The sequence below is a fragment of the Anas platyrhynchos genome, chromosome 3 (genome assembly GCF_047663525.1).
Source record: "Anas platyrhynchos isolate ZD024472 breed Pekin duck chromosome 3, IASCAAS_PekinDuck_T2T, whole genome shotgun sequence".
NCBI classification, from domain to species: Eukaryota; Metazoa; Chordata; class Aves; order Anseriformes; family Anatidae; genus Anas; species Anas platyrhynchos.
Window position 1 is genome coordinate 34,157,978 of NC_092589.1, and position 27,547 is coordinate 34,185,524.

Consider the following 27,547-nt stretch of genomic DNA (forward strand, 5'->3'; position numbering starts at 1 on the left):
CCTGAAAAGCTGTTGGTAAGAGAAACCTAATATTAGATAGTCTTACTATAGCTGAGTGCTTAAGTCCTTAGTGTATTTCCATGTTTTGTTCCATAAACTGTTCCATAGATTAAAAGACTATATTGAACTATTGAAAGAAAATGTGATTTTGATTATTTTCTTCTTCAATCTAGGTCATATCCTGCAGTCTCCTTCAGCAAATGTGCTTCCAACCCTGCCCTTCCATGTGTTGCGCAGTTTGTTCAGCACTACACCATTGACTACTGATGATGGAGTACTGCTTAGGCGGATGGCACTGGAAATTGGGGCTATACATCTTATCCTTGCTTGTCTGTCTGCTCTAAGCCATCATGCCCCGAGAGTTCCCAACGCTAGTCCCAACCAGGCAGAGGTAAGTTTAATAGCAGACTTTAATTGCAACTGAGAAGCAGGAAAAGTTTTTGCCATAATAAAGAAAATAATCAGTGCTTTCATTAAAATCTAATTTCTATGTAGCTGGCATTTGAATGAAGAACAAAAATAATTAGAAAGTACTTGATTAAGTAATCGTTCTTGCGTGTTGCAAATAAACATAGTAATCATGAAATTTAAGCAACAAAGACTTGTCAGGAGGCATTAAGGTGTAATCTGTTTCTTTCTCAGGACCTTCTTTTTCAGCACATGAGAGGCATAATACTCAATGGATGGTTGTTCTTTTTTAAATTCTCATTAGATAGCATGACCTCATTACCTTATTTAGCATTCATCATCTAAACTCCACTGACTGCAAATTATTTCCTCTTAAATGCTTCAGAAACATAAATGAGTTGTGAAAATTAATGAATTAATGATTTTTTTCATCCCCTTTTTAAAGACAAGAGTTTTCCAGTGTTCAAGATCCCATGTGAATCTCAAAAATTATTTTTTTTAGTATACTTAAACTGTTTTATACTACCCTCTATTTGGAACATGTAACCCCAAATTTTTTAGGATTATGAGTTGCCATTTCTGCACAATAGACTGATTGTCTCAAAATGTTTGGAAAACAATAATGACTTGCCCTCTCTTATAATTTCGTGGCAGAGGCTTGCATGAAAATTTTCTGGTGGATAAATATGTATTAGTAAGCAGCTGCAAAATATGGGGTTGTCCATATTTTAGTAGCTTCTGATACCGATGGGGAGTTGAGCAAAGAAGAAATTAAACTATACAATTCACTTCAATGGCTAGTGAATTTTGAAGGGGAACTGAGATACGCTGGTCTGAATTGGGTATCAGGCTGCTGGCATACTAATGACTTAAGATAATTGGGCTTCTGGAGGGAAAGGGCAAACATTAATTCTTATCTCTGCTTCACTACCATGCCCCCTGAAAATGGTTGCTTCGCGTAATTCATAGCTATCAGAAACTAGATATTCATCAGGCCTGCACCGAAGCTTCTATCTCTGAGGCAGGGCTTTCCCTTAAGTGCTTTAAGTCAGTGCTCATGACATCCTCTTAAGTGTTAAAGGCACAGTGTGTTTATGAGTGGTGATGTCTACAGGGGACAGCTGTTTTGTCACCAAGATGCATTATATTCTCAATGCATAAGTTAGATGTTGATTCTGGAGTACTATCGGTAGGGTATGTCACAGGTGATAACGTTTAACTTCAAATATAATCTCTAACAAAATCCCTGAGGAAGATCTGGATAGAAATTGAAACTTCTCAGAGCTGTAAATCAAATAATACAAATTAAAGTTGGGCACCTACTCACATAATCTAGCTTCAGGTAGGGCTAATTGTCACTGAGTAGCTATAAAGAAAGTAGCAAACACTCATGACTCTGGAAAATACATTCACTTGTTTAATGTTCTCATTGAATAATTAGGATAGCACTAGTTAAAAAATGCTCATTGGGGTTTTTTATGCATCATTTTCATCAAAGGTCTGGTAAATTTTCAAAATTACCGTTAAGTACTTAAATAGTTTTATAAGTGCTAAGAAATTCAGTATTGAAGTTAATGTTAGTAAAATGCAGTGATGCAGACCATTGGAATAAATAACTTGTACCTTTTGCCATTTGGGTACATTCATTCAAAATTAGCACAAGCTTGAGCATCCTAGCATTTCAGTTGTGTACTTCCAGTGACATTTCTACTTCCATCCCTCGTTCTAATTATGTTATTAAATTTGACTATCTGTTAAACAGTAATAATTAGAGAGCTGTATTGTTTAGCATAATATTGATTAAGTAGCATTTTGATATCTTTCATCATTTAATCAGTAACAATAGTTTAAAAGAGAACAAAAATGGGCTTGCACTAGTAGTCAAATTAAAGAACTACTTGCAGCAATTTATCACTGACCTGGACTGGATTTTTGTGGCAGGGGGCTTTCTAGCTAAAGCTTTGAGTTCTCCTCGATCCTGATATCTATATTAAGTTAATAAATTGGGATTACATTGTTTTGCAGAGCAAAGGCTTTTTAAAGAATGAAAAGATGAAAAGTGTAAAATTATTGTGACTTTATTTTCTGTAACTTAGCCACAGGTGTCAAGTACCCACAACAGTGCATCAACAGAAGAACAGCAGTTGTACTGGGCTAAGGGTACAGGCTTTGGAACAGGCTCCACAGCTTCAGGATGGGATGTTGAGCAAGCTTTGACTAAGCAAAGGCTAGAAGAAGAGCATGTGACCTGCCTTCTACAGGTGAGTAATAATGAAATGTTGTTTTATGATAAGTAGTTGAAACATTAGGGCCTGGATAACAAAAACAGAGCTTGTGTTTTTTTTCAGTCATGTAGTACAGTAATTATGGTATTTTGGGGGGAAAAAAAACAAAAGTTTACTGCTTCCTGTCTAAATGAAAAAATATAGGGATTGTATTTGAGGCTTTTTTTAAACTTCACTAGACTGCTGCATAAAAATGATCCAAGTGGGCAAGCCTACGTGACAGTTCTGAGTAGACTATGAACAAAGAAACATTCCAGTAGTTCCGTGGAGGTATCATACATCTCTGTAGACATAGCAGCATTCAGTCAAAAGTAAAGACAGTCTGTTGGGGAAGGAGGATGTGGGAATAGACATTTTGTGTGTCAAAATAATCTTACCTATTCATTTCTCACTTAATGTTGCTCTGTTTTAATAAAGCATCCAAAGTGGTTACTGAAGTGTCCATGAATGTCTTGTATTCCAATGTAACAAAATCTCACTCAGACATACTATCAAATCCTGATAACGTCACTTAAATGGCAATATTAAATCACCAGTGAACTACTGGACCTTAATAAAACTCTGATGCCTTTCAAATGCATTATATTAAGGACAGAAAAATCCTGTTCAGTTAAGCCTTTAAGTCCAGTTGTGAAATGTAGCCAATCTGTTACCTTAGGTCAGTGCAAGGAATTCTTCCTAGATTCTTCCTAGTCATCAAAAATTTCATTCACAGAACTGTCAGCTCAAATGCATTAGCTAACCTCACACTAGGGTAGTGCGCAAAGGGGATGAAATTCTGGAAACATCCATGCCCTGACTGATGAAGATATCATTTTGATGTAATCAGTTATTTCAGTCACCGTAGATTATAAGGCACAAGCATCATGTCCCCTTACAAAAGCAAAATGAATAAAATCTGAAACAGTTCTCCTAAGCACAAAAAAGGAGAAAGCACCTGAATTACTCCTGGCAAAGCTTCCAGGCAGTACTCTGCATTATGCCATGCAGAGGTTTGGCTATAACTGTCAAAAGTCATGAGGAAAGGAGGCATTCGCTTTGAGCAGTCAGCAATTGGAGGGGAAAGTAGAAAACCCTTCAGCATTTTGCTGAAGATGTCTTGTCAGTTTTACAGCAGACTTTCCCTGATCACTTCTCTGGAACGGTGCTTCAGGAAAGTTTTGTATGAAGTGCTGGTAAAATAAGATGCTACAGCAAAAGATGATGGCTAATGGGGTTAGAGCAAAGGAGAAGGAAAGAAAGAAGAGACTAAAACAGTGAATTTAGCACCTGAAATTCCAAGTCAAATTACTTAATTTGAAGGAACAACCACACAAATCAGGCAGTTGGCAATGTGTTGGGTTGTGTGCACTGTGACCCACGGTCAGGGCCTGTGAGCTTGGCCGGAGCCACCACTGGGAGCTGCGTGAGGCGGCTTCCCGCCTGTCCTGAGGGGAGGGCTGCGCGCTGCTTACTGAACCACGAGCGTGCACACAAACGGTGCTTCAGAGTCAGTGTTATGCTCACCTGAAGCTGTTGTCTCATCAAAGTCCTGTCCAAAAGTAAGTTACAAGACATCTTTAAAACATTTACTTTTAATTTTTTATTCTATTGGCTGTTCTAGAGGGAATGGTGAAACCCACATATCTCAGTAGTGACCTGGCAATCTTCAGATTCAAGTAACTCTAGCAGTTTATTCAGAATTCATATTAGTTGATCTCTTGAAGTCATTCAGAATTAAAATAGCTATTTAATTCTATCATTTCCCCAGAATTGTAATTATAACCTAATAACTGAATAAAATTCCTTCTGAGACATCTTTGGGCCTACTGAAACAAACAGTAGTGAGTTAGCAAAATAGCTTGTGAGGTGTCACTGAAATTTTTCTTAAGGAAGGAAAGACAGAGTTCTTTTGCCTAAAATACATCTGTTATGATTAAATACTTTTCTGTATTTCAGGTTCTTGCCAGTTACATAAATCCTGCAGGGAGTACATCGAATGGAGAGACCCAAAGTAGCCATGAAGGTAGAGGACAGAACAGCAGCGCGCTCCCATCCGTTCTCCTGGAGCTACTCAGTCAGTCTTGCCTCATTCCAGCAATGTCGTCATACCTCCGCAACGACTCAGGTAACATGCCATTCTCTCCTTCTACATCAGAGATATCTTATGTCTGTCAAGTAAGTGTCAAGAAAACAGTGCAGTCTATATGAACAGCAGGTAGCTCTGGCTGGTTTCAGTATGTTTGCCATTTTAGAACTGTACTAATGGAACATTCACTTCAGCCTTAGATAAGAAAACAGCGTTCACAATCATTCGTTGAAATATTCATTTGTTCTAAATGCCTACACTTGGTTGGTTTAGTATCTTTAAATTAGAAATTCAATTCTTAAACTGCTGAAATTTGGATTTTTGTTCAGATGCTTTGTAAAGATGGATTTAATCCATGAATAGTAGAGGCTGTTCTTCCAAATCTGAATAACTTGGTTTTGGACCTTATTTTGCCTCCCCTGACAGACATATTGTCACATTATTGCAGTTCTTTTGGATTGCAATTGCATTTTGTGGTGAGATGAATTTCTTGAAACAATGTCATAGCTTCTTGGTGAATTACATGGTATGTTTCCTCTCCAGAGGTAAAAGAGAGATCTTAAGTGGCCACAAAACTACACAGAACTAAAACAAGTGCATGGCTCTTTTAATCTGTGGTAACTAGGGCGTTACATAATCTTCTATGATGGAGTAGAAGTAGTTCAAAAAGTCTGCTGGGGCCTTACAGTAAAAATAAAAACACAAATATATTTTACTTGCTAGTCCGCGGTTTGACACATCTCCCTGATTTTATAATGAATTTGTTGGTTCTATTTTCCACATATTACAGTGAGGAAAATGAACTACATAGCTTATACACCAGGCCCATTATTGCAAATGAAAATCTAATGTAAAACAGTAAAATAAATGATAAAGTGAAACAATAAAGAAAAGTAATCTTTTTCACAGACATTCGTAAAATTATCTGTTGTTGAGGTAGAAATGAAAAGTCATAGAAAGACCTAGCAGAAATAGTCTGTTATCTAAAGGATGAGACCGTTGGTTCAGAGTTGTAGATTAATCACAGCTGTTGAAATTGCTTTTTGCTGTTTTCAATAGAAAAACGTATCTGTATAAGTCACCTTTAACTGGGGAAGAACAGTCAGATACTGATAGAAGAGATGAGATATGTGGCTAGTAGAGAGAAGCTGGGACTAGTTCAGCTTTCAGAGACAGTTTGTTTTCCCAAAGCACAAAGAAAAGGAACAGGCTCAGTGAGAAATGTTTGTTTTCAGTGTTTTATTGGACTTACCGCTATGGTGGTTGTCGAGGATATTCCAATGTTATGGCTGTGAATTAACAATTAGTACAGAGGGAACAACGTAAATGCTTCCTGCATTTTCATAAATGGATGTGTAGCTCTTAAAGTAGCCGCTAAGCTAATGTTAGAGCAAATCAAAACCTTTCTCTTTAGAGAAACGCCATTACCTACTACTCTGGTTCCAAATTTGCAAAGGCTGAGCTTATTTCTATTGGAATTTACAACTGTAAAATCTCAAGGCTTGTTATGCTTAATGCATTGATCCAAGCAATATAGTCTTGAAAGCTTCCTGCTGTATTTGATCAGTGTTCTCTGCTTAAAACTATCATTATCAATGTTCTTCTTGATTTAAAAAAAAAAAAAAGCTTTTCAGGCTTATATCAGTCAAGCTTATCTTTGAAAGCATAATGGGATACCAGTAAGAAAGGGAACTGTGGAAGTAGGCACAACTTCTGGAAAGAATGCCTTCTCGTCATGAATAGTTGAGTCAGATGCATTTAGTTTGAAAGTAGTCCCTGAAAATGGTTTGTCTCAGTGATAGCCAGGCGTAATTCCAATGCACTAATTGCTGTTTAGTTCACAAGCAGACAGTTCTCACATTGAGTGTGAGGTGCAGGTGATGCTGGGGTTCTGGATGTGACTAGCAGGGTGTCAGGAGACTTAGCTGACAGAGAGAGCCTGGCTGTTGCAAGAGACATGGAACTTGAGAAGCTCTGGAGCAGTGTTAAGCTCTGATGCAATGCCCGAGACTGAAAAAGTACCTTAACTAATGTATTTATAGCTGAAACGTTGGAAATGTGGAAGTTTTGACTTGTTTTTAATTAAATCTTAAAGGCTAGTGTGATGTATTAGAACAGATTTGAGTCATTTGTGTTAGGTTGAAATTAAATCAAAAAGGTCTTCTCCAGGTTGAATTCTTAGCTATTCTCTAATGGAGATAGGTCTGAATGCTTACCAAGTAGGAGTAGAAAAGGAAATAGTGTTAGTAAAGCTCATGAAGGTGGCCTTCTAGTTTTCAGACCAGTGTACCTTCTGCTATCAACTGTACTTTCATGTGGAAAAAGCAGGTAACTGTATTTTTCTTGTAACTTGCTGGACTGAGAAATTAGGACACTGCATGCAGAATGCTAATAGAGTGTTCCCGGGTTCTGGCACCCCATCAGGAACAGGCTGTGCTGAGGAAACTGCTGACAGAAAATAGCAATTTTCAGCAACTCTGTAACTTTCTGAGACTTGAATGGATGCTTGTGGGACCAGTTAAAGGTTACCTTTATGCTGGAGGTATTGTTTTGGTAGATTTTGTGTTTTGCTGGAGATCATTGAAATAACAGTGATCTTCACATATACCTCTCCATATGCATAAAATTACGTGGGGAACTTTTTTATATCAAGAAATATATGCAATTAAGAGTCTGGGTTTGCTGTGTCCCTTTATTGCACGCTAGGCTGATAGCACCATGCTGATACAAGATTGTAAGTATTTTGGTATTGATGAAAATTTTGTAGTGAGCTCACATATGTCCAGCTAGCTACCGGTATGCTACATTCTGCTTGCAAAGTTGTTTTGGCAAAATTCTTGAACAGGTCCAATATCAGAATATAAAATTAGCCTTTAATATGTTTAGAAATTTATCTCAGGTTTTTGCTGCTTTAAATATATTTTGCCATCCCTGCTCAGTTTGTCCAAAACATACAGATAACTATCGGACTAGATTGTTACCTAGATTGCTCTAGATAAAAGGAATATTAATCAGATGAAGAGTGCTTGCCTATCATCTAATCGCTTAGAAACCTCACCTTGAAGCAGATCTTTGCAAACCAGACTGCTCTGTCACATTCTGCGGCTTCATCTGCATCAGAGTAAGGTGATTGTGAAGTCCTTGAAAATCGTGAACTGACCACTTGCATTAATTTCCATAATTGCTTTTTTTTGTCCAGAAGGAAGGTTTATCTGTCTATGAAGGACTTTTCCTTATTGCACAATCATAGAATCATAGAATATCCTGAGTTGGAAGGGACCCTTAAGGATCATCAAGTCCAACTCTTGACACCGCACAGGTCTACCCAAGTTCAGACCATGTGACTAAGTGCACAGTCCAATCTCTTCTTAAATTCAGTCAGGCTCGGTGCAGTGACCACTTCCCTGGGGAGCCTGTTCCAGTGTGCAACCACTCTCTCTGTGAAGAACCCCTTCCTGATGTCCAGCCTAAACTTCCCCTGCCTCAGCTTAACTCCATTCCCGCGGGTCCTGTCGCTGGTGTTAATGGAGAAAAGGTCTCCTGCCTCTCGACACCCCCTTACGAGGAAGTTGTAGACTGCGATGAGGTCTCCTCTTAGCCTCCTCTTCTCCAGGCTGAACAGGCCCAGTGCCCTCAGCCGTTCCTCGTACGTCTTCCCCTCCAGGCCTTTCACCATCTTCGTAGCCCTCCTCTGGACACTCTCCAACAGTTTCATGTCCTTTTTATACTGTGGTGCCCAGAACTGCACACAGTACTCGAGGTGAGGCCGCATCATAGCACTAGTCACAAGGAAGAATATCTGCTGTGATCCTCACCCTGTTTCTTGAACATTTTTTCTTTGTGGCATATCTTATGGCATTATTGGGCTCTTTGTTATCTTCCATTTCATAAATGAAAACAAGTTTATCACTGTAGTATGGCAACATTTTTCTTACTACACTTGTGTGCATTCCTAAAGACTTAATTCATGTTCACATTTGTAAAATTGATTTAATTCTTAACTTCTTTGTCATGGAACATCTAGCATGTATTCATTACTGAGCATTTATGCACATTTCACACCAAAAGCTATCATGCAAAAACTTTTTCACTGCTGTCTTTTATATATGATGTTTCAGTTGAACTAATTCTCTTTTAAGAACTTAAAAGTGAACGTTTCTCTCCTTGAACACAATGCTCAACAATAAAATTTGCACCCTACAAGAGGTTCCCAGCAAACATGACCATCAGGTTCTAACTGGAGTACATGGTTATCTAGAAGCTCTAGACTTTGCTGATAAAAGTGAGTTGCTTGATTGGTGGACTTAGCTTGTATTAACCTTCATAAACCTATTATTTACCAAGAAGGAGAGAGTGAATTACAATAATAGGTAGATTCTTCTCGCTTAGAAATGTGGTCACACTAATTTCTCCCTAAACCAGTAACTAGCAAGCCCCAAGATGACTTAACCTTGTTTAAAGCCCAGGGAAGTGATTTCTTACCACCTCTTTCCTGGAAGACAAACTTCATGGTAAGTCACAGAATTCTGCCTGAATTATTTGCTGGAATTGCCAGGCTTACAGGAAGCAGGTCGTGCTGTGCTTTTTAGCTGGCATTTTCTTGCAGCCCTTTCTTCATGTGCCCGCCTCAGTCTCCTTTCCTTCTTCAGTGGACAAAGATTCCATGTGATGTGGTTAGCATGGTGGTGTTAGATCCAGCCCAATCTTCATGGGTTTGACTGCAGAGGAGAGATAACATATTTCTATGGGAAGGCTTTAGGAAAAAGATTGTGTTCACAGCCTGCTCCACTTTGTAACAATCCAGTATTTGCTTTCAATGCACCTTTCACTATTAATCAAGTACTGTAGCATCCTGGATTTGTGGATTCATTAGCAGTTGGGCTATTTCATTCCACTGCCAAATACCTTATTTATGTATGTAGTACACACGATGTACAAATCTGTTGAAGGTGAACATACTGAATTCATTTTCTGCCTCTTGTTATATCTTTGTTGAGGCTTTGTCTATTAAAGTCATTCTTTTCAGGCCTATCGTCCTCACCTTAGAGGTTGAATTCCACTAGATTTCCTGCTGAAGTATTTATTTTGTATTAATCGTACTTGTCCTCAAGACATTATACGGTGTTGGTTTGCTCTCTGCAAAGTAGTCTGTTCCTGCTCGACTGACAAGGCTGAGTACCTTCGGAAGCCTGTGTTCCCTAATGGGGCTCTGAAGTTGGTACATTGAGTTCATTCATTCAAGAGTACCACGTCTCTACATCTTTATTCACAATCTGACGAAGGTGTGAGGGTACTACTGCAGTGTAAGCATTGAATCTTTATGAAATTCTGCTTTTCCCTGACAGTATATAATAAAAGGTATTGCTGTTAAGATTTTTTTTTCAGATTCTTATGCATATATTTCATTGAAGTCATAATCACTAGATCTGTAAATCAGAGCTTCTTGAAGTAAAACTAGACTTAGGTCTGCATGAGCACGGAGATGTAAGATTTAAGAGATGTATCAGACTTCTGTTCCGAAACAAAATGTAACTCATGCAGGGGCAATCCTTGTGATCATGTTACCCTGTACCTTCCTTCAAAAAGACAAGGCCTGTATAATATGCAAAATCAGAAGCATAATGACAACTTAGGTAGACAGTATATAATTACGCAAATTAAAAACTCTGCTAGTTTTCATTAATGTTAATGAACTCGTTCATTGGTAAAGCAGTGATCCTGGACCTCTGCCACGGATGGTTCTAACTTTGGGAATGCTTTTTATCTGTTGTGCTGTCGAGATGCTTACAAAAAAGGTGCAGCGTCTCACTCCAGCAGTGGTGTACTAATCAAGTCACAATTTGGAGAAGTGTTATGCACTGAAATGACATGAAATGCAAGTGTTTGTTTATTTCACAGAACTGACAAGTTTTAAGTAACTTCAGGATCAAAATAAAAAGTAGTTTCTCCCTGAACTTCTGTTTAGTTTTCAGGTTCTCCTAACTTCTCATGTTAAACCCCATCTCAAATAACCTTGCGTTATGAGATTAATGTGGTAATATCCACAGATATACTGTTTAAGTAGTACATAAAAAAAAATACTGTATTTTGTAGATCTAAATAAACAAGAATAACCCACATAACTTCTCTTCAATACATCTTAGTTTTACAGAATACTGTGGTGCTTCATATACTGAAAATGAATATACAACACCAGAGATTTTGTGTGGACTATGGACAGTGAATAAGATTTTTGTCTGCACGTTCCCTTCCAGTGCAGCCTCAGCTCTGTTTGTCATTTCTTCTAGATGAGCCAGTATTGACTCAGAGTAGCAAAACCAGAATATACCATCTTCCACCTCACTCCTCTATAAATCAGTGTGTTATAGTTCTTGTAACTGACTGAAACACCACTGCCAAGCTCTTTCTGTTAAAGATCCCTGACCTCAGTCTATGCATTTGCTTGTTAAGAACTGGTTTTCAAAGGCTCAGTTGGTTAAGTAGTTATGAGGCTCTATACAGTAATAAGCTGTTATCCATACAATAGATGTATTTATTTGCTGTCATTTTTATGGAGGGATGGATTTAGCTTTGCAGAGCTGACTTTCAGAAATGCAGCTCCTCTGTTCTTCTTGTGGCACGTGTAATACAAGAACAGTGGTTATTAGCCTCCCCCCCACCCCCCTTTGTGTGTGTGTGTGTGTGTTTTCTCTGTTGTATTTTTAATCCTAAGCCCTCAAAAGTAGCTTTTCTGTTAGAAGAAATATGCGGGATATATTCATGTATACAAAAATTCCTATGATCTCACTGTCTGCAGCTTTGGATTTAGTTCAAAGCCATACATGGCCTTAATTTGAAACGTAGAACTAGTGTAATGAATTTCAGTAGACTAATGGTATGTACCATGAAGTATGCATGAGAGTTGCAATTCTGGGCCTAAACCATTAGCCGTACAAAAAGGAAAGGACCTGGTCCAGAGAGAATATGTTCTTCTGGGAAATGCTGTTAGGCTGTTTTCCATACAAAACCAGGAATCCTTTGTGATACGTTTTATTTTACTTGAAAATAAGCAACAGGATAAAAACATGGAAGTTGTATTTGACTTACATTAAACACATTCTAAAATCGGCGATATGGAAAATGTCATTTACTTTTTTTTTTTTCCTTTGGAGAATATGTATTAGAGTATCATTGTAATTTATAATATTTCTTAAAAGAAGTACTAAAACTCTTCTTTACTTTTTTACACCACTTTAAAGGATTTTTAATTAGAAAAGCACATCATCAATATAGCATGATTTCAAATACAGATTCAATAAAGGCAAGAAAAATCTAACCTTTTCCAGCTTTCCACAAGACTAACAAAAATGCTGCAGAATATAGCTAGTAGTTAAAATTTTGCTTATAGTATTACAATTTTTTGGTATAACAGTGTTCCTGTTTCCACACTTATTACACATCAGTGTAGATTTTAAGCCTAAATTATGGTGATTTAAAAATAAAACCCTTTTGTCTGTTTTCTGGTCTCAGCTATGAAGAGACATATTGCACAAAACTACAGAAAGCATCATGGGGCTTGCTTGTATGTATTCATAGATTTAATTAATCTCTTTCTATGTTCTGATTGTTCTCACTGCTTTTCTGCTTATATTTCTTGTGCCTTGCGTGTTTGCTGGCAATAAAATAGTGCCATCTCAGTTTCCACTATTAGGCTTTCATCTGTTATCAGTGAGAAATTGAATATTGTCTGTCTTCATTTACATAATTTAGCACCCTAGCTGGGCTCACAGATACGTTTAGCAGTCATTGTTGCAGTGCCCTTAGCCAGGCACTTTGCTCTGGAATGTTATTGATATTATTGTCAGACTGTTTTGGTTTGTTTTTTTTTTGCTTTAAATTTAGAAATCATCCTTACTGTCGCTGGTCTTTGCACTGTGTGCTATGCAGTTAATGTTCAAAAATGCCATCAAAGCGTAGTGTAGATGTACACAAAAACAATAACAAATAAATTGAGCACAGTTCCAATAATTCCAAGCAGTGCTAGAATAGATTCTTCTTTTTCCTCCTTCTCCTCTCGCCTTTTTACATCCTCCAGTGTTGTGATGGCAGAGGTCCCCATTTTTCCTGCAAATATCTTCACCAGTATTCTGGCAGCTAGCTAGAAGAAAGAAAACAAATGGTAAATCTGGTCTGACGAACGTGCAAGCTTTGATCTTTTTAAATGCAATTCTGTACTTCTTTACAAAATATTTATTATTTCAGTGTTTGTTAAGTTGTATTTATCTTCTGTTTCTTTATGTATGGCCATGTAGGCGTTAGAAGTAATTGTTCTGGAGATGCAGATCAGGTAGGAGTGAAAAATAGCTTGATGCTTCAAGCTAATTAATATACCTGATTATAAAAGAAATTTAAAATTTGTCTTTAGTCAGCTAATTTATTTTTTTCTGAAACATCACATAGATGAAAGCAGGTATGTGGGCATTGTCAAATGCTCTGAAATGCCTGGAGAGATGATGTGAATTTTCAGCTGTTAAATATTTCACTGTCACAGTACAAAACCAGTTGCAAATATTCATGTCTGCTGCTTCCGAACATGGAAAATATGCCTCTTTAACACAGTATCTCACTCTGTTTTGACCAGTGAGCCATAAGCAGGCAATTGCAGGTGAGGTCTTCCCCTTTTACTTGTTTAATAGATCAGCTTTTGGACATGCATGCAACAGCAAACATTGAACAGAAAACGTCTGTTTTTTCAAATATAAAGGTTATTGCTATTATATATGCTTATTACTGCAGTATGCCAAAGGACGGTAGTACTTTCATAGTAGCAGAATACTGTGCAGTCTGAGGACTTCAGCTAGATATTTACAGATGCGTGTATGATTTATTACCTTTTTTGTTGAAAAAGTGAGGTTGACAGGTCATCTCTATTACTTAGCTGTTCTTGTACTCTTAATTGACAGTCAAATATCCTCTAGAAATACATTCCATGTAAAATTATGCTGTTTGGCAGCTGAAATGTTGACACTATCTATAATTTGCTCTGCTATTTTAGCCTTATTGATCAGAAAATTCTAATCTTAAACTAAAATTTGATTGGGCTTTCTACTAATTCAGATAACTCACGTTTAGTGAAGCTTTGCAATCACATTTTATAGTGCTACAGCGTTTTTCTCTTCTGGCAAACATCTTTAATCATTGATGATAAACCTATTTCTGCTGTGAGTCTAATTAAAGCCATCAGCTTAGAGCATATCTCATACCCAGAAAGGTAGCAAAAAAAAAAAAAAAAGATGTTTCTTACCCTACATTGCATCAGGAATAAAATGTCATCAGACATGCTTCTTACTCGTAGATTCAGTGGCAAACCAGGCTTTTTTCTTCATGAAGGGGCTGCTCTCCTCACTCAGACAGACCAGCTAGGAGCATGAACAGTTCCTTGATGAAGAAGTTTAACGGCGAGGATAACGTTGCCGAATCTTCCAAATGACTGGCCTTCTGCCTCGGTAATCCACTAACGCCAAGTGTAGTCAAAAACAGCAAAACCCTTTCTGGTAATGATCCTCACTGTTGACTAATTCTCATTAAAATGAGGATTTTTTTTTTCCTGGATGATGCAAAGCAACGACATGCATGCTGTTTGCTTTTGCCTTAAAAAAAAAAAAAAAAAAAAAAAAAAAAAAAAAAGAAACAGCTCCTGCTTTATTCAATTGTATTTAGTTATTTATTAAGACTTCAAAAAAAAACCAGCAGCCTTTGATTTACTCTCAGTGGCAGCCGTCTGAAGAGGCTTCTCACGTTGCCATGCTGTAATTCCGAATGCAGCGCGCTACGTGCAGTCACACTATGGCATTTTAGTCCAGGCTGAGAAGGGCTGAGAAGAAGGAGCCTGTTCCAGTGGCGGCCGTGTAAACGCTGTCACACACCTGCATTCAGAGGCTCTGCAAATAATTCCAAGGTATTCTTCGGAGCATTGCATAACTTAGCCCGGCAAATCTGAAGAGAGGAATGACAGCGGCTTCAGTTGCACACTGTGGCGAGCTGTGACATTGATTAAACATGCACTTGGCACTCGCTGAATAAAGAAGGAGCTACGAGGCACCCTTGCAGACGGCGAGTTGCATAACAATGTGCGCTGGCTCTGCTGGTTCATTGTCAGGCCGGGCACATTTTCATCCTGCAACAGCAGCGAAAGTGTGCGGCGTGGCGAGGAGTGGAGTTAACTGTACTTCGGGGTTTTCTGATGAAGTGCTGCATGACAAATAGTGACATTAAGGCATTCAAGCTGAAACAGTGTTTCTGCCTTTTGTCTTTTTATGCTTTGTTTGACAGGCAATTGTTTCTAAGGGAAATGCTGCTTCTAAGGCTTTCCCTTTTTGTATTCACCACCGAAGAATGCAGGTTGGTGCGTAATTAATGAAGGCGCAGACTTGCAGACAAATGCTCCTGTTCTGATTTCGCAGGAAGCAGTAACTCAGATTCTTCCTAGGTAAATCAAAGAGGTTTTTTCGCCTGTGCCATTGCAGAGGGAGGGGGAAGCTCTCTTCTTCCCAATCTCTACAGAGGATAAACCACATTTCTAATCGCCTCTGCAGGTAGCTGTGCTTCAAATGACTTTATCAGTCACTTTGTTCAATGAAGGCTAATAACACAATGTATTTTTCTTGAAACAGTGCATAATTTCTTGATATGAAGGAAAATGTGTTTTAGCTATCTTGAAAAGCCTACTTGAAAAAAGCCTTTGCAAAATCAACCACTTCAAAGTTCCAACGCTCAAAAAAGCTTATAAGTATGAAAAACCATAATTACACGGACTTCAATCAGTAGGAATGTAGCTGGAAACCTCGATCACTTTCCAGAACAGCATCTTTTAGAAATCAACAAAGCATTGTTTGAAATTCAGTTTTCAATAATCTTTGTGAGTTTGTATAGAAAGCAAAAGAGGGGAAAATCATTGCTTTTAAACGCTTCCAATTTCAAATTAATACATTCACATATTAAATATTTTTATCATGTTTCTGAAGTGTTTGAGTACACTTGTTTTCTTGGTTTCTTAGTGCTGCACAAAAGTTCACATTTGACATGTGTGTTATCTTAATGTTAAATACCATGTTCGAAGTACCGTGCATGGTGTGGTAGTGGTACTTGATCTGCCCCTTATCCTGAGTTTAGTATTGCCTCAGTGAAACTGTTTGACTCTAGATGAAAGGTTTAAAGTATTAGTTTCAATCTCTCCAGCAGAGCTTCCTTAAAATATATTCTAGTATGTATATATCGGCTTGCCTTTTAAGCTGTATTCTGAAAGCCTGCTGCAGCTTCAGTTGTTCCTGGAATTGTTTCCTGTCGATGTTTCTTGAACATATTTCTGTATTCTTTTAGATTCATTTAGAGATTGAAAGATGAGGGAAATTTCACCTGTGTATTCTGACCGTTCATGTTGCTGAGAGCACCTAACTAATCTAATATTTAAGCCATTATACCACATTAACCCTCACATGTTAAAAACCAAACCCATTGTGAAAGCAGAGAAACTGTGCAATGTGCATCTTTTATTTAAAGATTAATGATCTACTTGGAGGGTAAGAATCTGTCACCTTGTCAATTTAATACGACTTGGTTTAAAGGATTCAAGGTCAGCAAAAGAATTTTGTGCAATATTGTCAAGCGTAAATGGTGACAACGAAGTAAATTCAGCAGCTGCACTGCCAATAACCAGCTAATTAAGACGTATCCACAGAGAACAGCAAAAGACTCACAAAGTATTTCTTGGCCTGGTTTTTGCCATGGTTGAGCTCTCATATCAGTCTTCCGTTTAAAGAGTTGTGATGCAGCTGACACCTCAGGGGCTGCACGAACCCGGGGAAACAAATCTCTCTAGGCTCCCTCTGCAAGCAAGCGAGGGGGAGTGACAGCTCCTGCACACTGATTCAGATCCAGCATTCACCTGGACCTTGGTTTGATGGCCCGTCCATCCTTCCCTTGTATTGAGGTGCGTGTCTGTGCAGAAATGTCATGGTTTGGAGAACAGACCCAGCCAAAAATAGTTCAACAGCACAGCACAGTAAGAGGGACGGGGCAGTAGCTGCTTCAGTTGTCAGTGCTGTCAAAGAGTTGCTTTTTCAAGGGGAAAAAAGAAGAAGAAAAAAGTGTCAGTGTGTCAGTCAGTGCTAACGTTTCTTAATTACAGGAACTTTGAGGAGTTCATCTGTATGGGGTGAAAGCTGGTATTTACAAATAATTTCCTTATAGCTACAATGCAACTTCAATGGGAAGAGAAAATTTCACGTGGGATTTTTCATGTGGACTCGAGTGAGTAATACAGGCTTGATTTGAAACAGCCTTGATTTATGCATCAGGTTTGATTGTATCTGGAAGATTGGGGAGATACTGTACGAAAAGTAGCATTAGAGTCAGTACATCTTATGTGAGTCGGTAATAAAAGCACCTGTTTTGGGGTGAACATTAAATTACATACTAATTGGGTTTGGTATCCAGAAATACACTAAATTATATTGTTATTTCCATTTAGGCAAAGCTTTAAAGCACTTGATAAGACTTTGGCATCTAATTTATGTAGCATCCCAGAGCAGAACAAATTCTGTTGATTAGAGGTCATTCTGTTCATTACTGCTGATGTTTGAGCATTTGTATTGCACGGAAATAGACCTCAGGCAGTACAAATATATGTCATATTTTAAAGGTACTCATACTACAAGAGGGGGGTTGCCAGGGCGTCTTGTAAAGACTCAGTGGTATAGATTCAATGATTTACAGTCTTGGACTTTAGAGGATCATTATCCTGCTATACACTGCTGCTGTGGGTAATGTGTCACACCCATAACAAAACACTTACAAAAGAAACAAGTACTCTTAACCAAGGTACAATTTTTCTTTTTTTCCTCATGTATTTTTATGGATTAATGTAATTTTGTTGTTCATGTACCCTAAGATAATCCTGTATGCTGTATCTTCATTAAAAATGCATATTTTGAGTCAGATATTGTTGCCCTTACAGAGAGCAAATGCTCTGTAGAAGTTTGCTAATTATAGCAGAATGTAAAGAAAAATTTGAAGGAGAAAATGGAAAGAAAAAAAAAATAAAAATGTCTAGACTTAAAAAATCTATTTAGGTTAAGAAGCTGTAACAAAATCCAAAAGATCATTCATACATCATTTATCCTTGAAGATTGTTTTCTCTTGTAGTTGTTCCATGTTTTCCCTAAGATACAGGAAAATGCTTGAAATGCAGCAGCAAATGCATCCAGTAGGCAGCGCGGTGTGGTTTTCTTCTGTGATGACCTCCACGAACTCCATAGGCAGTTATGAGATCTGACACTTTTTCAGTTTAAATTGCAGAACAACAGAGCAAAGTTGTGTCTGCTGGAAGATGCAATAATTAAGATGAACTGGTTAGCCTAACGTGAGCTAGGAGGGGCTATCCATGCCACTTCATCCTCCTTCCTTAGGTTTTGGGGGTTTTGTTTTTTTAATTCTCATGAGAACTACCCATAGCTACTGTTGTGTGTTTTTTTTATTTATTTTGTGGGAGTTCCTAGCTTATTTTTTATGATGTAGGTGACAAGCAATGCCTTTGAGTCAGCAGCGATGGATGGTGCCGTTAGTTTGAGCCAGTTTTCCAAGTCTTTATTTACCCTGTTGAGAAAAAAAAGAGCTCAGGTCCTGCGTCTGTAGCAGTGCAGGTTGCTTTTAGATTCTTTATTGTTCACATCACAGCTTTTTCGTGTGTTTCCTCTTACCACTGATTGGATGATGTTTATGCTTCACCTACGCATCAACATCTTGTAATAATTTTCCTTCTGACTGAGGAACTTCAATGACTTTTTTTTTTTCTGAGCTTGTAGTTTAGTTACTAACTGAGAATATCCTTGGAAAAATACAGAATTCTCTCAGAGCTAACTACATAAATTCTTCTAGTTTGTTCCCGCATATCAGTCTTCACTCACCAGAAATTTGTTTGTTGTAATCTCTTATACTTGCTTTAAAATAGTTTGCTATTAAGAAAGCAATTAAAGCTTTATAAATGCCACCCAAAGTAGTTTGACCCTGGGAGTAATACCAATTCTTCTGCCATGGCCTTTTTTGACACCAACTTCTCTTAGCAGCAGTCAAGATCAACTGCTGCTTTGCTGTCTGTGAATACGATCAGAATGGACACCAGTATTTTATCAAATGGTAAGTTTGCTAGCTCAGCCAGCCTGCCTTTGGAGGGTGTTGAGTGATCTGTCCCATATTAGGTTGGGGGGAACTATTTTAATCGCTCTCTTGATGAATGGAAACAACTCAGGAGTCAGTGACTGATGAATGCTGCTGAGGGTAGGGGTGAGGGTTTCAGCCCCAGGCATGGCCTGTATGAGGTGAAAAGAAATGATGGAGAAAAGACAAGGTTTTTTGTTGTTTCTCGTCTCACATAGGACATCAGGCATCTTCATTTTTATCTTTGCTGATATCAAAAAGAATCTCTTATACCTTCAAAAAGTGATTAGTTAATTTTAAGATGCTTCAGTGATGATTCAGGGCTGTTCTTTGCTGCTCCAGACTTTTTTATGTCAAAAGTATCAGGGACTGTTTCTTCAAATTGGTGTGAGGGTAGGCTGCATGCTTCTGGAGGATAATTAAGGCTTTCAGGTACCAAATTTTTCAGCTGTCATGTTCATAAATTTCGTTGTTAGAGGAATCTGTTAAGTGAATATTGGGCCCTTCTCCTGGGCAAGCCAGGAGAGCAGTGAGAACTGATCCTAGTCCAGCGGAGAACAACAGTACCAAAACAAATTCCTCTTTCTCCAAAGGCCTTAAAGCATTTCCCCTGGTGAGTAAGAACAAATCTTGTCCAGATAAGTTTCCAGATGACTGCTCTTACTGAAAAATTAAAAAATAAAAAAATCTGGAAGATACCACCAGTCACAGCACCTCTTGCTGCATCTCTTTCCTCTGATTTTTCATCTGTACTTGTAGATGGTTTTGCAACAAGACCATGATATGCTCCTCATGAAATCTCTTATTTTCTGTTGCAAAAGAATATGAATGTATGCTTACTGTCTTTTAAAAGCACTTAAGGTATCAGGTTATTTTGTAGTAGATAGTGCTTTTGAAGTAGCACTTCATGAACAGATATTTCTGAAAGTATCAGAACTGATTATTCACTTGAATGCTTAATAATATCCAATATTTATGAAAGAAAAAAATGTAAAGTTGTGCTTCTAACTCATCTGTGTTGCAGAACGTTATTGTAATTTATGGGGAGTCATTAAGAAGTATGTATCAAAACATGCTATTGAGAATTAAAGATGTAACTGTTACGAGGAACAGCGCAGCCTGGCTTTCGTTTCTAATTAGGTACTGGATTGTGTGGCAAATAAGGCACTTAGTCGTTTGAAGACTAAATCTTACTAGCTCCAAAGAGCTAATTAGATTTTTTTTCCCAATAAATTATTATTTAGCAAAGATCACCGACCAGTTGTAACTTCTACTTCAATCTTTATCCATTCCAGTACTGCACATTGTTGTAGATTGCTTTTGAACATCAGACCATTAACTGGAGAGCTCTGCACTGATTTACACAGCTGCTGATGACTTCTGCAGCTGTATATGTGGAACATACTTCAAACTAACTTGCAACCTCTGGCCCCACTCACTTGATCACAGTGAATTAAAGTACATGTTAGATTTTCCATGAGGAAGGGAGTTTTGTGGGCAAGATGGTTGAAAACTTAACAGGTGAGAGATAGAAGGGGTTAAGGCTGGATTTCAGTGGGGCTTCTCGCATCACACCTTGTTCTTTCTGCTTTTTGCCTATCCATTTGCTGCCTAATTTCTGTGGAGTAATTTTCAGAAAAACAGTTCTCTGGAATTCACTGTTGGTTTGTTTTTGGTTTTTTGTCTATTTTTGTGTGCCTTAAATCACAAAGTTTTTTCCAAATGATGACTGAATTTCCTGAAGGTTCTTTACAGGACAATCCTGATAGCACAAGTAAACAAGGTTGCTTTCTCATTTGGAGACCAATATGAAGTTCTGGACCTCTGTGGTTACAGGATAGTATGATTGTCTTGAAGCACAAGCAACAGACTACTTACGGATCTGTATCTGTCTGCCAAGAACCTGTAATTTTTTTTTATATCCCCTTTGGATCTGCTTAAACATTACTCTTCTGGTACTAATGTGCGGGATATTTTTCTGGCAGACCTTGATGCCTTGCACTCTGCTGTGCAATATGTTTTATGTAAAAGGAAACTAAATTGTGGTGTTTGCCTTCCAAAGATGAGTTATCTTTTTTAATAAGCTTCCTTGATAGAAGGATGCGTAGGAGCTAACAAATCATACTTGTGATGCAGCTGGTGTTCATTTCATTACTGAAGTTAGTTTCTGTATTTTTGTTTTGGGTTATTCACTTGAGAAATAAAAGGTAGGGGCTGTTGTGTGTAAAAGTATTTGTTTTTGGCTGTAAGTGTTCCATGAAATTCTCTCTTCACTAGCTTGTGATACCTGTTTAATTTACAAAAACTGGTACAGGTCACTGATGAGACTGTTCAAGGGATATGGCAGGAAAGTTTCTGCCTTGTTTAAAGTGGAGGGAGTCTATCCCTAAGCTTTCCTGGTCCATCTTATCTCATTACTAAGGCCCATGAGTGTTTAATCCAGCAATTTCTTTTTTCCACTTCATTAATTGGAAGCCCAAACTGGTTGGTGTATCCCTGCCTATAGGAGAAGACTGGGAGCCTCTGACTGCTAAATGTTATCCTTCAGCACTGTAATTGGTAAAGACATTTGACAAGACCTTTAAAATTTGAGGTACAACATCACATCTTTCAAAATTTCCATGGTAACTATTATTGGGGCTCCCATTTTTTCTAATTTTACTTCAGTCAGACTGAACATCTCCAATGGTTTCATTTAGAGCTGGTAAATGTGGCTGGGAGAACGAGTGCTGGCTGTCTGGAATAGATTGCTCTGCCGTCTGCCACGTGCTGCCAACACATTCACAGATTTTTACTGGAGGCATTAAGAATTAAGATGCCTTTCATCACCTACAGCCTCAGTGCTTTTTTGAAAAGAGACCATTGCATCAGAGGACTACGACATCATGCTAGTGTCCTGTGGTTCCATATGATACTGCAGAAATGTTGGGACCACTTCCTTCAGTTTATTTTCATCCTGTTCTGTTCCTTAATGCTTACTGGGCCATTGTGGTATGCGCAGGAGACTCCCCAAAGGACAGGAAATAATGCATTTTTAATGTGATTTTTTTTTCCTATATTAGTGGCTTAATCAATCACATAATTGAACAAGGTTTCTTGACCAAATTAGCTATCCGTTTCTTTCTGTTCATGTACAGAACAGCTTCCCATGGTTAATTTTAGGTATTTTACTTCAGCTTTCCTGAGAAATAGTTTGCTGTATTCACAGGGCAGAGTTTTAGCAGTTCAGAGGCACGTGGCTCAGCATGCATTTGAAGAGGAACGTAGTGCAACACTGAGCGCTGGCTTTCATTTCAGCAGTTGAAAGTCTCATTTGTTTGGTGAAGTGATAGGTCTTGATTATTCCAGGCAGTAAGTCTCACTGTCACAGCTGTACTTCATGTGTGGTCTCGTTTTCTCTCCTCTTTTTAAAAATAAAATGTTATAAGCATATCTGGAGTTTCCTATAGTCATATGCAGGCACTTAAATAGTACCTCTTTTCGTAATCTGAGTCTATTTGTAGTATTGAGTGGAGGTCACAGGAAACATCTCTGTAGCTGAAGCAGTTAGTCTAGAAGACGAGTTGATCTATGATAGCTTACTTCAACACATACACTCTGGGTTTTTATATCTTATATCTCATATCTTCTTGTCCTCTCTGAGGACAACCTCAAGCTAGCGTTCTTCATTAACAAAAGCATATGTTGGTTTTTTTTTTGAGTTACGGAATGATCCACAAAGGCTCTTGCCATCATGGTCGAGCAAAATGTTTGGATATTTAAGGCAGAATAAAGCAGTCTCCTTGCTGTCACCCAAAGGCACGATCTCATAGGTATGCCCAGTCGTACAGAAAGTTTGCTGTGAAGCATGGAAACTACACTTCACTCCATCCCAGTGGGAATGTTGCTATCCTCTGCTGATGGTCTAGGAGTTTGAAGAGAAGACCTGAGTCTTGGCCTTTTTCCATCTGCTGAAGTAATGTCTTTAAAAAAAGAAAAAAAATGTAATCCTTCACTATCTAATTTTGAATTTCCACGTTGATTTCTGCAGCATGTGCTATGAAATGGCAGATTTCCATCTAATTTTCAATTCCCATCTTACCCTACAATACTAGTGACTGTTTTATGGGCTGGAAGGGGTAACAGTCAGACTGAGGACCATTTCAAGGTGGCTGCTTGCCCACTCGTCTTGCCAAAAATAGTGAAATCACTATTCCTTCTCCCAGCGCAGGGACGATGAAAGCCAGATTAACTTCCTCAAAAATCATGCTTTGTGTTGTCAGAGCAGTAATACCTTTGCTTTCATCTCTGCGGAGTGCCTGCACTTGAGAATTAGCTTCAGCACTTGAGAATTAGCTTCAGTTATCTTGCTTAACTCAATGGTTTATGATTTCGGAATTCAAAAGGGGGGAAGCATGTATTTCGTGCTCTACTAACAGACTCTCAATATGACATCTGAGCTGGCAGCAAATGAATGGGCCAACAAATACAGTTACTGTGTAAGAGCAAGAATTTGATCGCATCAGAACTCAAACAGGCTTAACATGGGGTAGCTTTTATTGATTTTTATTTATTTACTTAGTTATTTGTCAAGAAAGTTTCAGTCCACAGGCTATTTGTTTAAGCCAGGTAATTTCTCTTAGGAAAAATGTTTTTCTTACCTCCCTGGTTAAGTGGAAAATTAATTTTATGCTTTTAGCTTACCTCTAGTATTAGATTTATTTCATTATGTCTACTTCAAATATAAATTATTGGTCCTTTTAATCTTATTAAAGCCATAGCAAAGAGGTGTATTAATAATGGAGGTTTTTTTCATCCTATACCAGGCAAAAAACCCTCATTCTCAAGCACTCACTGGTTGCCCTTATATATATTTCCTCCTATCTTTTCTTTTTCTTTTATCATTGCTGATAATATCTCCTTGTGTATATTTGTTGGATAATCTAAAGCTATCCTGCAGCTTTACATTGATGCTTCCTTATACTTGTTTTCTGGATTTAGATGCAAACATCATTTGGTTAAAGGTTTGTCCTTTACTTGCTTTTCTTTGTATTTTGTTGGTTTTTAAAGAACTGATATTGGGTAAATCCAGTGATCTTTGGGAGGGGAGATTTTTGGAAGCTAGAGTGCTGGATCTAGTGGCAGGAGGAGTTTCCTCTGCAGTACTTTGGTTAAATCCCTCCTACACTGATGCTTTACTGCACCATTTAAAACAAAGCAAGCAAACAAAAAATGAAAGCCAAAACAAAATTGCATGTGTAATGTTTCAATTTTAGCTTTCATTAATTATTCTTACATGATAATACGTTCCCCACTAGCCATGTTAGACAGCTCTGTAGCCACCAAGAAACATCCCTCCATTAAATGACTGCCTTTTTAAGACTGAAGTATGAATGGCAGAGGGGAGTATCTCTAATGGGTTCCATTATCTGGGATGTGAGCGTGGCATGGAAGTTGTCATATCTTCAGTTCTGTAGATAACGCGTGGTTTTAGTAGCCGCTTATGCTTTAAAAGCTGAGATTCTCTTTTATATCATTCATATCAGTTGGGTTTCTTTTTCCTGCTCCTTTCAAAACACAAGATATCGTGTCTGTTTACTCAGCTGTACGCGCTGGCTTCATGAAATAATGCCTCATGCTTCTGGCAAAGGTGGTGGGGTTTTCTTCTGGGTTCATGGATGTATTTATGACAAGTTTTAAGTGAGTAACATTGCTCAACTTCACTAGTAAACAAAACTTTCCTGAAAATACTTATTTTAAAAGCATATTTGATTTTGGTGAAGTTAAGTGAAGCAGAAATAGTTAAGAGCAATGGTCTGCTCCCTTGAGCAGCGTTCCTGCACTAACTCGAGATGACTGACTGACTCGAGCAATGCATTTTGCCTCTGTAATTGAAATACACTGTTTCCTTTTTTACTGCAGTTAACATGTTGGGTTTTCCACATTTCCTAGAAGAAGCTTATAAGAGCAGCAGTGCCAAGACAGCCCACGTTTGTTAGCCTTTTATTTTTATCACCACTAGGGGATAATAACGGTTGCCTACGGGAGAACTACAGGAGCGGGGCTGAAATACCGGTGCCGCCCTGCTATTCCTGCTGCATGGCCAGGGCTTGTGTCACCTCGTTTAGTCCTCGGTGTGCTGTTCCTACCTGAATTTACCCAATTACTTTTGAACCTGTAACAATATTTGATGCCATAGCATGTAGTGCAAAGCTCTTCCAAAGCTCAACAGCGATGCGTTGTGTAATGCATCCCGCTGCTCTTTCACAATTTGCAGTCTTCTAATGGCATGCCTCGTCTTTTTAATGCACCAATCAGCCCTAATCATGGTGTTATTTTTTTTTTTTTTACTAATAACTTAGAAAAACTTTATCATTCACTTCATTAGTCACTGAGGCTGCCAAGTCTTCATTTGTTTCATTTTACGTAGCGCAGAAGCTCGATTGTTCAATCTCCTCTCCTCCCTTTGCCAGTCCTGTCCTGTCTTTTTGAGACAAGGGAAAAAGCACGCGGTATGGAAGTCATAGTATTGATTGAATGCAGTCCCAATAACTAATTTCTAATTTCTCTTTCAATTTTCTGACATATGATGTCATTTTTTTTTTTTGGACTACTAATGAGCTTGGTGCTGACACCATAGGAGCAAGGACTTAAGGCTGGATCAGAATAATACTCATAACCAACCTGGAGCCTGACACTGCACGTGCGGGGAGACACCCACCCACTTGCCCCATTCTTACATTGTTTTACTCTGCTCTGGCAACAGGGTTTCTAACTCCATCCAAAATAAGGTTTAATCCCTCCTCCTATTGGAAAAGGACTAGGCTTTTTTGATGCCTTTTTTAATATATATAATCAAAAATGGTACTATGAAAATGTTTGTGTCATTCCTATAATGAAAAGTGAAGAAAAAGGCAGGCTAATTAAATGATTACAAGATGACAATATTTAGAAAACTTTGGTTTTATTTTTGCCCTAAGGCTAATGATTTCTTAAAGATCTCTGATTTTGAAGCATTCTGCAGGCTATCCTTTTTTTCTATGAAAATGGAGCAGAACATAGGGTGCTAATTAGGCCTATTATAAAAGATGCTTGCCCTGGGTTGATTGTGAAACAGAAAATCAAGAGGCAGTAGAGCATGACGCATTTGGAACTGACACTATCGCCTGCAGCGTGGACTGCATTCATAGATCATATGTTTGAGAAGATGCAGCGAAGGGGGCTGAGGGACGCCTGCACTTGTAAAATATTTAGAAAGAGGAAGAAGAAGAGGGGCCCTGTTGGAAACACCGTGTCTCATACATACGTTTGGCAGTACCTGTGGCCATGAGGCTGTGTCTGATGGTTTTAATTACAAGTACAAAATTAGTGTTTCCTTTGTGTGGCATTTTTGAGCAGTGGTGTTTTGTGCTACTGAAAGTCTTTAATAGGAGAATGAGATCCTGAAATCTTCGATTTAATCACAGCCGTGGTTTTTAGGTTTGAGTAACATACTATAGCATCAAAAATACATCCTTGCTAATTACTAAGCATATTTTAGGAATGGTATAAAATTGAAAGAACTTTAAGAGCTACTTGTAAATGATTTGGAGGTTAAAAAAAAAAACAGCGGCAGGCGTGTGTTGTACTGCAGTCATGATCTTAACACTGGTCTTAAAGTTTGTAATAAGTGGAATCATAATGAGAATGTCTTATTTACTTTCAGCGTTTAAATTTATGAGACCAGTGTCTTTTAAACTTTACTACTATAAAAATACAAGATTCTTGGAATACAAAGGTATTTGCTTGGTTTTGTTTTTTGCAGGGCAGGTTCAGTTACACTGTAGAAAGTTTTCAGCATTTTTATATGACATAAATAGATGAGTTGCTCTATGTAACTGTTAGTGGTTTTCTTTCACATTACTTAAAATAGATGCAGGATTTGACAAATACTAAAAAAACCAACAACAACAAAAACACTTCATCTTTCTAGGAAGATATAAAGTCTAATTGAAAAAGGAGAAAAGTAGATCCAAACCAAACCAGGAAATAGTTTCTTGGGTCACTGGAAATTCTGCCCCATGCAAGAAGCAAACCTCTTGGCATGGAAGATGAGTGTTATTGCAGAATCAGAATTCAGATTTATCTTGGATTATAGAAACCAATTTGTTACAGTTTTAAACTGTATTTCCCTGTATTTTCAACTGTTTAAACTGTACATTCTCTTCTGATCTATTAAATGTATGCCATACTTGTAACTGTTTGCAGGAATTTTTAAGTTTAACTGTATGTTTTTTGTTTCTAGATCGTGCATTCTCTATAGAATGCCTTTTTCTTTACAGTGGTTTCCTTTTACATGTGCATTCATGACCATGCCTCTCATGTCTGCATGGCAGAGCTCTTCAAGAACACAAAAGAAATGGCTGTAAATTGGAAGGAGTTTTCCAGTGGTGCCTTCTGTGGTGGCTGCCAGCACACCATCATTTCCTTCAACAAAGGCAGAAAGGCGGTCATGTGCTTTGTTCAAAAGTAAAAAGAAACTGCACATACAGAAAGTAGTTGGAGAAAGTCATACTTCTGTGGGGCTCAATTGAAATTCAAGACAAGTCCTGAAATGAAGCAAGTCAAGTAAATG

At 38.1% G+C, this 27,547-nt stretch overlaps 1 protein-coding gene and 1 long non-coding RNA gene across 9 annotated transcripts in view; one reads left to right on the plus strand and one right to left on the minus strand.

The window, feature by feature from the left end:
• Positions 1–27,547, plus strand: part of BIRC6 (baculoviral IAP repeat containing 6) — a 173,593-nt gene that overhangs the window by 118,162 nt on the left and 27,884 nt on the right. For all 8 annotated transcript variants that reach the window (XM_027453918.3, XM_027453921.3, XM_027453924.3 and 5 more), the window contains 3 exons: positions 174–391; positions 2,505–2,669; positions 4,632–4,800. In XM_027453918.3, coding sequence (XP_027309719.1) covers positions 174–391; positions 2,505–2,669; positions 4,632–4,800 — 552 coding nt within the window. The remainder of the gene's footprint in view (positions 1–173; positions 392–2,504; positions 2,670–4,631; positions 4,801–27,547) is intronic.
• LOC110353498 (uncharacterized) lies at positions 11,775–15,087 on the minus strand. The gene is made up of 2 exons (XR_002404045.4): positions 14,045–15,087; positions 11,775–12,898 (listed from the first exon to the last, which is right to left on the minus strand). It is a non-coding gene; the product is annotated as an uncharacterized lncRNA (long non-coding RNA).